The sequence below is a fragment of the Eptesicus fuscus genome, chromosome 3 (assembly GCF_027574615.1).
Source record: "Eptesicus fuscus isolate TK198812 chromosome 3, DD_ASM_mEF_20220401, whole genome shotgun sequence".
NCBI classification, from domain to species: Eukaryota; Metazoa; Chordata; class Mammalia; order Chiroptera; family Vespertilionidae; genus Eptesicus; species Eptesicus fuscus.
Genome location: NC_072475.1, coordinates 55464506 through 55478217, shown reverse-complemented (window position 1 = coordinate 55478217; position 13712 = coordinate 55464506). Strand labels below are relative to the sequence as shown.

At 46.1% G+C, this 13712-nt stretch overlaps 1 protein-coding gene across 1 annotated transcript in view; it reads right to left on the bottom strand.

Moving 5' to 3' along the window:
* Nucleotides 1-13712, bottom strand: part of HEG1 (heart development protein with EGF like domains 1) — an 89006-nt gene continuing 75294 nt past the window's right edge. Inside the window, exons 16-18 of the mRNA XM_054709655.1 lie at nt 13041-13128; nt 2528-2702; nt 1-505 (exon numbers count right to left, since the gene is read on the bottom strand). Of these exons, the coding sequence (XP_054565630.1) occupies nt 356-505; nt 2528-2702; nt 13041-13128 (413 nt within the window). The 3' untranslated portion in view covers nt 1-355. The remainder of the gene's footprint in view (nt 506-2527; nt 2703-13040; nt 13129-13712) is intronic.

The window sequence follows — 13712 nt, the reverse complement described above, 5'->3', positions numbered from 1 at the left end:
AATGTACTAAAGTGCAAACGAAGGAGACCCCGGTGCTTGCAGTGGTGCCCAGCGAGCTGCCCTAGCCGGCGTCATCCCTGCAGCCAGTGGAGCCGCGGTCGCGCCGAGACCTCCCGGTACTGGCCATGTGCACATTCACAGTAACAACAAATGAGCGGCCGGCGGTGGCACGTCCACGGGCTCCACCGGTGCCCTTCTGCTGTGGCCACGCCCCTCACTCCTGTCCCTCTTCCTGCCTGCCCCTCCAGCGCGGCTCCACAGTCCTGGGAGCAGCCCAGGCGGGCCCCGTGCAGTCCTCTGAGCAACAGCGGTCCCAGCCACTCGCTCAGAGCAATGGACTCCTCTCTCTTCTCACTTAAAAGTAGTCTCTTCTCCTGCTCTCATCGCTGATGAAAGACGGGTTGTACTGTCCCGGGAAAATGCAAGAATGCCGAGATCCCGGCAATCCAGTGTAGGCCGGGTAGAGTCCATTTCGTTCAAGTTCAGGATTCCTTACGCTTGTGGGCTGGAGGCCAGAGAGAAAAGGAAAAAAGGTCCATTTACTATTCATGGTTTAAATTTCATACACACACACACACACACACACACACACACATATATAAAGAATGCTGCATTATAATAAACCTCAGATGGAGGCAGCTAGTACTCAGCAGAGCAAAGTCTAACCAGGAAGCCAGGGCCCTCCCCGAGGCCGGCTCTTTATGGAAAAAACTTGGATCAAGGACAGTCTAGTGATTTTAGACCAACATAGGAAAAGACCTGGGTTAACTGTTATCTTTACTATTATCCAGATTAATTATTATGTGATTATTAACATGACCTTTTAAAAGAGTGTCTTTCTCTGTGGAGCACAACAGCTTTAATGCTCTCTGGCATTTGGCTGAACTCACTGGGTGAAGGGTCGCCTGACCCCCCTGTCGGCGCTGGTGTTAGAACCCCCAGACAGGAGGCCAACAGCGATTCTTAGGTGTCTCCGACCAGGTCCCAGCTTAGCAGGTTGCGACTGTCTGATGTGCAAAAGGCGCTCCTGGGAATGGCAAGTCGGCTCTGAGGAGGCCCTCATGCGGGACCCCTGGGGGAGAAGGCTCGCCTGGCAGAAATAAGACATCTATCGGTACTGCACATAGCAAACGCAAGTCCTGGGAACGCCCCCTGCACACCCGAGACCGCGGTGAGCGACAGCACTCACACGGGTGACAGCTTCATGCCGTGGCCGGGCTCCGTGGCCGGCTCTGCTGCCACAGAGTGCTCAGTCTCTCTGAAATGCAGATGGTGTTCATTTAAGTTCTCCATGGTCTCTATTGAAGGCAATCCTTTAGCTAAGGCCCTGGAAGCACAGCTGGGTCCTCTGACTCTGCAGGCCTGATTGTTGCTATGCTGTCACACCCGCTGGGGTTGAGGAGACCCTAGCAAAGGTGGTGTTGGGTGTGAGTGTGGGGTCACCGGTCCCTCCTGGGAAGACACTGGCTTAGCTATGGCTTCAGTTATTAGCGCAAAAGAACTTCCCTGACAAACAGAAAACAAAACCAACCCTTTATGCTGAAATAGCAACAAAACCGTTTGAACCAGAGCGAAGTTTGTGTCTACGTTTATCTTTCCTCTGGGTCTTCTCGTTCTTCCTCCAGGGTTAGATTTCTCAAAGAGCCATGGAAGCAATCCCTTTCGTACCATAAACAAACTTGCCCTTCCCATCCAAAGTCTGAGCCCCCTGGTTAGTCGCCATAGCAACCAGAGGGGTTGTGGTTTTTGTCACAGGGCTGCCTGGTGCTATTAAGTTCCAGCGGAGCCAGGGTGCATGTTTATTGCTACCGCTCCAACATGGCGTGAGAAGTCACCTGACATCTATTTATTTTTCGGCTTTATGTGTTTGCTTTATGGATGACGCAGTGTCATGCGAAATGAACTGAGCAGTGCCTGGAAATAGGACATGGACTCCTCGCTGTGGGACAGAAGAAGCAAGGGTTGCAGGGAGTGTCCCATCTGTCCAAGTGACACAGTCCAGGGCGGGCCATAGCAAATGATTAAACACCTACTAAATATATCTTCGAAACCTCTGACAAGTGCTGGTGGTGGATGAGGTTATATTGTTCTCTTTATACCTTTCTCCAACCCCTCAGTTTCGATTACCCAACGACGTGAGGTAAAGTGGGGCAGACAAGAGATAAAAAGGAAAGGGCCAAAGGCTAAGTGTCGTTAAATTCTTTCTCTATCTTTCAGTATCCACGCCTATAACTTAAAAGCAAGGTCCATAACAAGGCGGCTACTGCCACCATCCCATAGAGGCAATGTGCTCTGTGGAAACAGCCTTCATATCTCACTGTCAGTTCCAATAACGAACATGCAAATAGATCATAAGTGAACTGAATATGAAGTTCTGTCCATAAAGGGCTTAGGCCATCATTCCCTTTAACCTGTAACTGGCTGTAGTGCTTTTACTACAGCCAAACAGAATCCCTTTAATTCTCGGAGGAAACGGGAGCCTGCGGTACCCCCCCCCCCCCCGCCCCCCCGGACACGGGATACACACCGAGTAATACACGTCCGTCATCTGGAGGAGGTTTTTGGTGCTTCCGTTCTCATGCATCTCAATAGCTTCTCGGCCCCATTCCTGCGAGCGAGGATTCTTGGGGTACTCAGCGTACGGGGACATTTGGAAATCTCCACTTTTGAAGATGAGTTTGCTTATGTCATTTTTATTCCTTCTGTGGGGTAAAACAGTAGTTGAAAATTTAAATGAATAAATTTTGAAATAAACCCCCACAAACAGGTATTTGTGAAAGCACCATCCAGCATTTTACAAGGTAAATTAGACCTAATGCTACCACTATACCGGTATTTCTTTGTAGCTGCCCACCTAGGAATGTCATTATTGTTATTATCTTTAGTATTTGCCAAAAACAAGTAAAAATGCAATTAGGTATAAGAACAGATGCAAAAACCCTTCCACCTAAGAGGCCCAGGGGGCCATGGGCAGACCTGTCAGAGAGCTGCCATAGAGCTGACTCAGACCCTCCTGGGGACAGACCGGCGCACCGTGGGGGCAGCCGGGAGCCCAGAGTCAGAGGAAAGGCCTTCGGCCCACTGGTTCCCGGCCCGCTGGGGCATCACAATGCACACGGAGCTTCTAGATGTCACGCAGATTTATTAAAACAGGAGCTCTGGGGATGGGGTGCCTCTGGCTGGGCGGAGAGATGCGACTTGCTCACCGGGCCACATCTCGCTGCCAACAAAGCTGGGACTAGAACAAAGGCCGTCCGACGCCCTGGCTAGTGCTCTTCTACCACATGAAGCCACTTCATAAACGATAAAACCAGGATGTCTTGTTTGCAAAAAAAGCCACCTATTTATACACCTACACGTCTCCTGTCAGTGGGTCAGGGAAACCCTGGGGCAAGTCCCCTACTTGTGAGAGGTCACTGGAAATGGTTGGAATATGTTCGTCACCTACGTACTAGACATTGTTACCCATATTTACCCTGGACGTTTCTTCCTTCTACCTCCTTTTCCTATAAGTAAATGTTCTTCGGGAAGCACAAAGCAACCCGCGGTCATAAAAGCAAATGTCCTATGTGTGGTCTGGGTGCTGTTCCTCCTGCAAATTCAGAATAAGCCTGCCCCTGTGCTGCCCCGGGAGGGTGGGGCACCTGGTCTCACACAATGGCTTACTTATCCACAACTAGCCTTCCTTTCCAGTGACCAGCCGTCACAGGGTCCTTCCCCATATGGTTACTCACACCGGCACAGGGCACTTGGCACACAGGAGGCTTATGTCCCCTTGAGCACCCAGGGTTTCTCTCTCCAGCTCCTAGTCTCAGCCCCAGAATTTTATTTCACTCATACTTGTGGATGAAAAGGGCCACATGCTAACCTGACAAGCTCAGGGAAGGCCTGCATGGCGGTCTTGCAAACTCAGAGACCTAAAGTAATACACGTCCGTCATCTGGAGGAGGTTTTTGGTGCTTCCGTTCTCATGCATCTCAATAGCTGAAGAAACTCCAAGGAGGCTAGTCGCTAGGGAGAGGAAGCCAGGCATTGCTACAAAGGATGGTCTTTGAAATTAAACTTTAAAAGCAGTTATGGTGGGCAGTTACTTCCTAGGCCGGTATCTTCCCTGACAAGGTCAACCTTTACCTTAACTGAGCCTATCTGTCTTTTTGCATCTATAATAATATACGTTTCCTTGAAATGTCTGGGTAACTTGTAAGTTCCCTATTTCTGGACCCCTTGGGGCACAACCTAATGTGCCTGGGCTCCAGGACAGATACCACAAATTCCTTCATTATCATGTTAATTGTTCCTGCACCCACCTAAGTATGTGTCTATCATTTTACTTTTTATCCAATCCCAGGGGTTTCTCTGCTTTGCTTTCTCCCGCCTCTCTAGTCTATCACCAATGGATTTCAAGTAACCCTCCTATGTCCCTTTCCTTTGATTGCAATATATAAATACAGATGTAACCCGCCATTCTCTGGAGCATTATCTCAATTCATTGAGGTTCTGCTTCCTGGCATATGTTGACAGTTTGGCTCAAATAAACTCACAAAAATACTTTACAGGTTTCAATGTGTTTATTTTTAACAAACTTTATCTTCGATCATTTGGTGGCAACTTTGTAAGTGACCGGCAAAGGCTGTACCATGAAGCCTGCATCCCGAATGGGTGGTTAGGGCAACCTGGTCCCTCAGCCTTACCGGAGACAAAGGGTATCTTAAAACATCCTGCATGTCAGTGGTCGAAAAGAGAACTTGCTCTTTTGGTAGGTTTCCTCCATCTGTTATGTCAGGAGAATGTCTGCCATTTATTAGCATCTAAATCAAGGGTCATAATGTTTCCTTATCTGAATAGTTAATCACAGAGAAGGGGAACCAACTCTGTGCTTTCTCTTCCCTTCCCAATAGAAACCCACTCCCGCTGGCTCCCAGGAAGCCCAGCGCCCAGCACACAGCTGCGTCTGCTCATCCCGGGCCTGCTACAACTTCTCTGTGCTCAGGTATCTCAGGTAACCCCTTTCATCTTTGTTTTATTTTTAATTTGTCCATTTAGAGTATACAATAAGTGGTTTTAGTATACTCAGCGTTGTGTAACCATCATCACAATTTTAGAACAGTTTCAGCACCCCAAAGAGAAACCTCATACTCCTTAGCCTTTACTTCTCAATTCTACCCTCTGCCCACCCAGCCCTAGGCAATTACTCATATGCTTTCTGTCTCTATTAGATTTGCCAATTTGGAACATTTCATATAAATGCAATACTTGGTCTTTGAAGGTTGGCTTATTTCACTTAGCATAATTTTTTCAAGGCTCATGCTCATTACAGCATGTATCAGTATTTCATTCCTTTTTATGGTTGAACTAGAGGCCTGGTGCACGAATTCGTGCACATTGAAAGGAAATTAATTAGAAGAAATATTTTAATATCGCTATTCATTCACCCTTCTCTATAATAGAAGTGTTAACCAAATTCATAATCGACAATGACAGATGGAAATACACGTGTCATTGGCGCCAGCAAGATACACACACACACACACACACACACACACACACACACACATACGTATAGGTGGTGGTTGGTGGCACATAAAGCATTGCCAAGACCCCATGGCTCGAAATGCGGCCCACAGCCCAGCCCAGCCCAGAAATGGTGGCTGTGGGTGCCAGGTAATGACATCACGTAGCAACGCCCGGGGTCTTGGCAGTGCTTTATGTGCCACCACCCACCACCTATACGTGTGTGTGTGAGAGTATGTGTGTGTGTGTGTGTGTGTGTATATATATATATATATATATACATATATATATGTATATATGTATATATATATATATATATTTGCTTAATTAGACCTGCTTTCTGATTTAGCTAAACCTTTTCCAGCCCAGCAAAGCACTCCAACTTCTCTTTCAGGTAATTGTCAGCAACACAGCAGTAAATATCAACATGAAGCAGACTATTATTGTAGGTCACACAGGAGAACAAAGGGTGAAATATTTAACTGCAGCAGTGTTTGCCTATGTTCTGCACAATGAGTAAACCTGAAGTCATTTTCAAGGTTTACCATTTCTTACTTCTTTTCAGTCATGTCAAGTTTCTAAACTTTCTAAGTCTCCATTTTCTGGCTAATGAAAAGAAAATAGGATTTCTACTGAGTCTCCTATTTACCTACTCCAGAACTTCTGTGAGGATCAAATGAGATGAGGCAGGTGAAAACATTTCACAGACATTTGATTAAACTGTAAAATGTTTGCACCTGGCTATAAAGCAAGTTGTGTTCCTGGGCTGAAGAAACTCCAAGGAGGCTAGTCGCTAGGGAGAGGAAGCCAGGCGTTGCTATGTGATGTCATTACCTGGCACCCACAGCCACCATTTCTGGGCTGGGCTGGGCTGTGGGCTGCATTTCGAGCCATGGGGTTGTTGGAAAGTGGGAATTTTTGAGCATTCCAGAGAGGCCGTGGACTATGCCCCAGATAGAGTTGTCAGTGCTGACACTAGGCCAGGCCTTGAGATACGGTCTCAAGGCCCCTTCCCAGCACGTAGCCTTCTTTCATAGAACACTGTCAGCTTTCTGAAGAACAGGATGACCTTGTGAATAACATGGTCGTCATTGGCATGATCCTGACGTTGCTTGGGAAAAACTGTTTTGTCTTGGGTTACTTGTTCTGCAAAAACCGGATGTGGTTAATGTGCTTAAAAGCGGTCCTACACAAAGGGTCGCTGCTGCTCTCTGGTCTCCCTGCGTGGAGAATGGCAGAGCAGTCGCCAGGTTGCCCGGCCGCCCGGCTAATAAAGGCTCCCTAAATTTTAATTTGGTCTGGGTTCCAGTGGTCATTCACTCGCATCTGCTCCACAACATTTGGAGATGCCCCAGCGAGATAACCAGCCTTTGACTGGTCCTGTGACCGGAGCCCACCGGGGTCCCCGGACTCTCCAACCCAGGGGGAGATCTCTGAGAGACGTTCCTCAGCCCCGGGACTGGTAGAGGTCGGAAACCCCGTCTGCTAAATTTCCTGATTGACTCTGATAGGAGCCACCTGGATCTGGTTCTTACTGGTAAGAAACTTATTTCTGGTTCTGTTTGTGGGTGCCCATCTGGGGTCTCTGGAAGGCTGGACTCAGCCCTACTTCCGAGACCAGATCCCGGTGCACGACGGTGCCCGGCGATCCTGTTGGTTGTCATTGTCTTTGTTATTCTGTGTGTTATTGTGGTCTAATTGTCTTTATCATTAGAATAGGTCAGTCTGCTTCTGTCTGTACGCCCCTGCAATGTTTTTTGAAAAGTTTTCAGGAATTCAAGCGGCGAGCGGATGATTACGGAGCTTCCGTTAATGCTTTTGATTTACAGAAATTTTGTGAGCAGGAATGGCCAACTTTCCCATATCCCAGTGAGTGGAAGGGGGAGCTTGATCACCTTCCCTAGGTCAAAAACTCAGACTGTCTGGTGTATAAATGTAAGTGTGAGTGTATTTGTTATCTCTTTCTGTTGTTTAATTTGTTTAAAGATAGGGCAGACCTTCTGTGACGGAATGCAAAAGTCTTTAGCAGCTGCTGAGACACCTTTTTCTCAGAGTCTTTTGCTCTCCGTCAGAGAAGGAATCAGCCCACTTAGCTAATAAAAATTTCTGTCTATGTTTGTATAGGTAAGGATTTCAGTTTGCTCTGATTTGTGAATGTGCTGTATTAAATTGAAATTTTGGAATTCTAGGGTTAATTTGTGAAGGTTGCCAATCCAGAGAAGCAAGAGGGAACTTCTTGGGTTAAAACTTCTCCGGAGCAGGTGTAGAAAGGGTAGAGGCGGTAGAATTCACTGTCAGCCTGCTGAGATAGGGAAGCCCTAGGCTGGGCGACAGGGGATGGTTGGAGATATCAGAAGTGGTGAAGGTTGAGATCCTCTGCGGCCTTGGAGTAAAGAAGAAAAATCTGGGAGGGAGAGCAGTTGTTCCTTAAGTGTAAAAAGCCTGGTTATACAGAATCTCAAACCGCTTGCCTTATTTCCCCTGCTAAGGACAGAGTAAATGGTTAATGCAGAAAAGGGGGAGAGCAGGGAGAGATAGGTTTTTGTTGATTTTACTGGGTACAACCAGAGCTGCTGGCGTCCTTGGTTTCTTGCTTATCTGAACTCTGCTGGCAAAACACAGTGGATCTTCCTCTGCCCGTTTTCTTCTCTTTAACCCTTCCAATACACATGAAGACAGAGCCTGGCAGGGAGGGGTTACTGGGTACTTCTTGGGCGGTGTTGGAATATTCAGCAAAGGAACTTTAAGATATAGTATCTTTAGTTTAAGTTTTAAAAATCTCTGTCTCTCAATAAGGAAATATTTTTATCATCTCTTAGTTTTATCACAGAAGGTCTAAGTCATAAATGTTAATCTAAGAAATTCTGGCTGTTAATGCTTTTTAGGAATCATTCAAGGATTGAGGTTTCAAAGAATAAGGAATACTGAGTAGAAGGTCTGAGGCATGGTTATGCATTTTTAAAGGACATAGAAAGAAGGTTTAAAGGCTAATTTAGAAGTGTCTGTTTCAATAGAAGGTTGTGTAGGTGTAAGAAGGAGAAGAGATATGTTGTAAAGAAATCAAATAATACAGGCCAGTAAGCTAGGAAGAGTAAATAATTTGCATTCTGCCTCCCTAAACAGAGGGTAAATAGTTATGCCAAAGTACTTAGGGAGGGACTAATAGAAGAAATCTAACAGTTACTGTTTTTTATAATTTGAAAAGTCCGTAAAAAGGACTGGCAAGGAAAATTCTATCTTAAAGCAGGTCAGTATATTTTTCTCCTTATACAATTCCTCCGAAATTTGGCAATACTTAATAAATCATGGCAATACATTTCTTTGCATAAATACAATAAGACCGGTTTCCAATAGTGGTTTTATTAATCAGAAACTTTGACTGGAGTATGTTTTAAAGAGCCCTGCCTGAACTCTGAAGACTTGAAGCCAATAAGAGTGCCACGGAGAAAGCCTGGTATCCTGCTTGGTAGCCCTGAAAATAGCTGGTGCTGGAGCATCAGGCCCAAACCCTACCATCACTGGCGGTTGGTCAGAGTAGAAGGGGAGCAATAAGGGCGCCTCTGTGTCCCTGCGGGACCCCCAAGCACTCTGAGCCGCGATGAGTAGGAGGGCTACTGAGATGGGCCTTAAAGCCAAGAGCATGGGCCCGGGTAGAGCCACTGCAGGTGAGGGATTCACCTAACTCAGCAGATACTACAGGCAGGCCTGACGGCAGCTGGATAGCTTGGCTTCCTGGCCCTACGGGGCACATTAAAATTCAATCATGAAATTCCGACAAAGGTAGTCGGTTACCATTCTTGTTATGTTTATGCAAACAATCTGGCCAAATTAAATACACTAGATAAATTAATCTTGATTTGGCTCTTTTGATAAACATGGGGGTAATTTTGAGGAGAAAAATTCTATTTCAATATTAGTTATTAAAACTGAAGGGTTTTCTTTCCCTTCCACCAGACCATTTGTTACAGTTTGTCTCCGCCAGGTTACAAGCCCACCTCCTTCTGTGCCCAGGCCTCATTGTCCCTCTGACAGACAGCAAGGATCTCTTGGCTCTGAGAGAAACTTCTGACCCGCCTCAGCAGGAAGTAGCTACAAGAGCCTAACGACGTCCATTTTCCCTAAAAGAATTCAGAGCCAGGATCCTTGAGGTAATATATTAGGCAGTTAGGCAGATATGAGCAGAGCAAGGACGATGGGCCAACTAGCACTACCAGATGTAATTAAGTCTTTCCATCTCTACCTATGTGAGACAAGGGGACTCCCCAGAAGTAAGAGGGAATGAGGCTGCAGATGAAGCAGCCCGGGAGGCTGCCCTAAAACCAGTGGGGCCTCTACAGATTCTAGAGACTCTTCCAAACCCTGACCTACCCACCTCGCCAGCTTACATGGAAACCCAATCTAGAAAAGCTGAAATCCATAACCAATCTTTACTCAAGTTCTTACAGGCTTTACAGTCTACCCAGAAAGCAGTCTGCCTATACCAACTTCTGATCTGGTCCATCCTTCCACCCTGGTGACTCTGTTTGGGTAAAGAAATTTGCCACACAAGGACTGACTCCTACCTGGAAAGGACCACCCCCACAGCAGTCAAGGTCGATGGGATCCTGACGTGGCTTCATCACACCCAGCTTAAGATATCAAGCTTATAGTCCTCATGGGTCAATATAACTCCTTTGCCAACAATGACCCAAAAGAGTCAATGATTTGACTCATGTACATAAAACCAGTGGGGAATGTTGGAGAGTGGGAATTTTTGAGCATTCCAGAGAGGCCGTGGACTATGCCCCAGATAGAGTTGTCAGTGCTGACACTAGGCCAGGCCTTGAGATACGGTCTCATGGCCCCTTCCCAGCACGTAGGCCTTATTTCATAGAACACTGTCAGCTTTCTGAAGAACAGGATGTCCTTGTGAATAACGTTTCCCAAGCATGATCCTGACATTGCTTGGGAAAAACTGTTTTGTCTTGGGTTACTTGTTCTGCAAAAATCGGATGTGGTTAATGGGCTTAAAAGCGGTCCTACACAAAGGGTCGCTGCTGCTCTCTGGTCTCCCTGCATGGAGAATGGCAGAGCAGTCGTCGGGTCGCCCAGCCGCCCGGCTAATAAAGGCTCCCTAAATTTTAATTTGGTCTGGGCTCCAGTGGTCATTCACTCGCATCCGCTCCACAACAGGGTCTTGGCAGTGTTGGCTGTGATTTGGTGGAATGTCGCTCTGGGGTGATGGCAGGGCCTGTGTCCCACTTGGGGGAAGCCAAGTGTTGCTTTGTGGGCACCAGGTCTGCAGTGCCATTTCTCTATAAATGGCCAGTGTGCGCCATGGCAGCTCCTATGTTGAGCGTCTGCCCCCTGCTGGTTAGTGGGCATCATAGCGACTGGTTGGATGGTCAGACACTTAGCATATTAGCCTTTTATATATATACTAGTGTTCCCGTTGCAGGAAAAATCCTGCAATAGGATTTCCTGCTGCACTCTACCCCGCCTCCACTCCTCCCTTGTCGTCTCCGCCAGCCCGCCTGCTTTTCCCTTCGCCCCCGGCCCTGCCTTCGCTCCTCCCTTCTCCTTCCCCCGGCTTGCTTGCTTCTCCGAAGCTTTACTCCCTTCTGCAGCTCTTGGCTTCTTTCAATGCTGTCTTGATATGCAAATTAGCCACCATCTTTGTTGGGGTAATTTGAATACTCGTCCTGATTGGCTGGTGGGCATGGCTTGGCCGGTGGGCGTGGCTTGGGCGTAGCGAAGGTGCGGTCAATTTGCATATTTGTCTATTATTAGATAGGATATAGATAATATTCAATTGTATGGATATGTCACATTTTGCTTATCCATTCATCAGTTGATGGATACTGGGGTTATTTTCACCTCCTGGCTATTATGAATAATGCTACTATGAACATTCATGTACATGTTTCTGTGTGGACATAACTTTTCATTTTTCTTGGTATATACATAAGAGTAGAAGTACTAGGTCAAATGGCAACACTGTGTTTAATTTTCTGAGGAATGGCCAGACACTTTCAAAGTGGCTGCATCATTTTACATTTCTACAGCAGTGTATTTGTGTTCTAATTTTTCCATATCCTCATACCAACACTTGTAATTTCCTGGGTTTTAAAATATATTTTACTGACTGGTTGATTTTAGAGAGAAGTGCTGGTTGAAAATGACCTTGCATTGTTCTCTTTGTACCTTTCTCCAACCCCTCAGTTTTGATTACCCAATCACCTGAGGTAAAGCTATTCCACTTAGTAATGTATTCACTGGTTAATTCTTGTATGTGCCCTGATTAGGGATCGAACTTGCAACATTGGTGTATCAAAATAATACTGTAACCAACTGAACTACCCAGCCAGGGCTCTTTTTTTAAATTAGCCATCACAGTGGGTATAAGATAGTTTCGATTGCATTTCCCTGATGGCTAATGATGCTGAACATCCTTTCATGTGCCTTCTGGACACTGTGTATCTTCTCTGAAGAAATGTCTTTTCAAGTTCTTTTCCATTTTAAAATTGGACATTTTTAAAATGGTCCATTATGATTTAATGTCTTTTTATTATTGAGTTGTAAGACATCTTTATATATTCTAGACACAAGTCCTTTATTACACATATGATTTATTTGCAAATACTTTCTCCCATTCTTTGGTTTGTCCTTTCACTTTCTTGATAGTGATCTTTTAAGTTGAAGGGGTTCAGAACAAGTCTCCCCAGAACATGCCACTCTGGCCTGCAGACAAATTTGAGCTGGAGACAATCAAGGCCCAAAAGACTCAGGAAGAGCTTTTATACCTCCCTTAAACTGCCTAAAAGGATTTTGATGGAGGGCTTGGTCCAGAAAGAGAGCTATCACCAGAGATCACTACAAAGAGTGTGGGCTGGGCATGGGAAGCTGTGGGGGAGCTCAGCAGGGCCTGTTTGTTCCAAGTCCCCTCTGTGTCCCACTGTCTCTGCATGGCAGGGCGAACGTTGGCTTCTCCATCTCCCTGTAAATCACCTTCCTCCCCTTTGAAGTCCCAGGCCCCTGCCCCTTCTCTTAGCTCAGGATGGAGTATAAGCCTCAATTGTCTGACTGCCTGTGGGTCTCACCTTTTTATGTGCCACCACCCACCACCTATACACATAATTAAATGTGTTTTTATCCCATTAAACTGTCTTATGTTAACTTGATTATCAGACCAAAGAACCTAAAAGGGTAGAGAAAAAATGTTGTCCCATACATTAGCAGAGAAGTTTTTAACTTTGATGCAGTCCAATCTATCTTTTTTGTTGCTTGTGCTTTTGGATATTCCTTTTCATTGAAGAAAATAAAGTCCTATTTGCTGTCTTTTCTTTCCTCCAATGGCACTACCTACCATAAATTTCCCTTTCTGCTTTTTTTAGTGGGTCAGTCATATATTTCTGCTTTTTTTTAGTGGTTCAGTCATATATTACGATTTAATGTTGTAAACCACCCCGAACATTCCCGAAGAGTAAAAAAATGGCCCTTGCATAGCACATACAAAGGAACAGAATTAGAGTGTGAACTCCATCACTCACCGGCAGCAGGTGACAATCAGTGCAATGCCTAGGATCAGCAGAAGCCCGCCTCCTGCTGCTGCAATCACCACGGTGATAAGCTGATAGGCTAAACAGGTTTAAAAGAAAAAGACTGGTAAGAGGTCATGAATGAAGAAACGAATACACAAGTATGATTCTCCTCCTGACCCCACAGTGACCTCACCTTTCACTTCCTGGGCCCCCAGCAAGGGCTCCTCAAGCGTTAACGCTACATTTTCTAGGTCAGAGGGCAGCAGAATTTGCCAGCCCAAAATATGCCTCTTTGGCATATGGATTATTTCTGAGAAATTGCAGACATAGGTGAAGCTCTGAAAACAGAGCATTATTTACCCATTTGTAAGGGAGAGTTACATTAGAAAGGCCGCCCGCCTGCACCAGGAATAGAGCTATTAGCAGAGAGAACTTTTTCAGTGCAGAGATCGTCCTACTTGGCGGGGGGGGGGGGGGGGGGGGGGAAGCTACTGTTTGCCAGACATTTCCTCTTCTCACTCTCCCAGGACTTGCCTTCCCCACTCTGCAGCCCCAGGGCCCTGGTCCTACCCTTAGCTCAGGAGGGTGTATTAGCCTCAATCACTGGCTGCCTTTGGAGTCTCATCTTGTGGGGCTCCCATGTGCACTTATGTAATTAAATTCTGTTCACCTGTTAATATA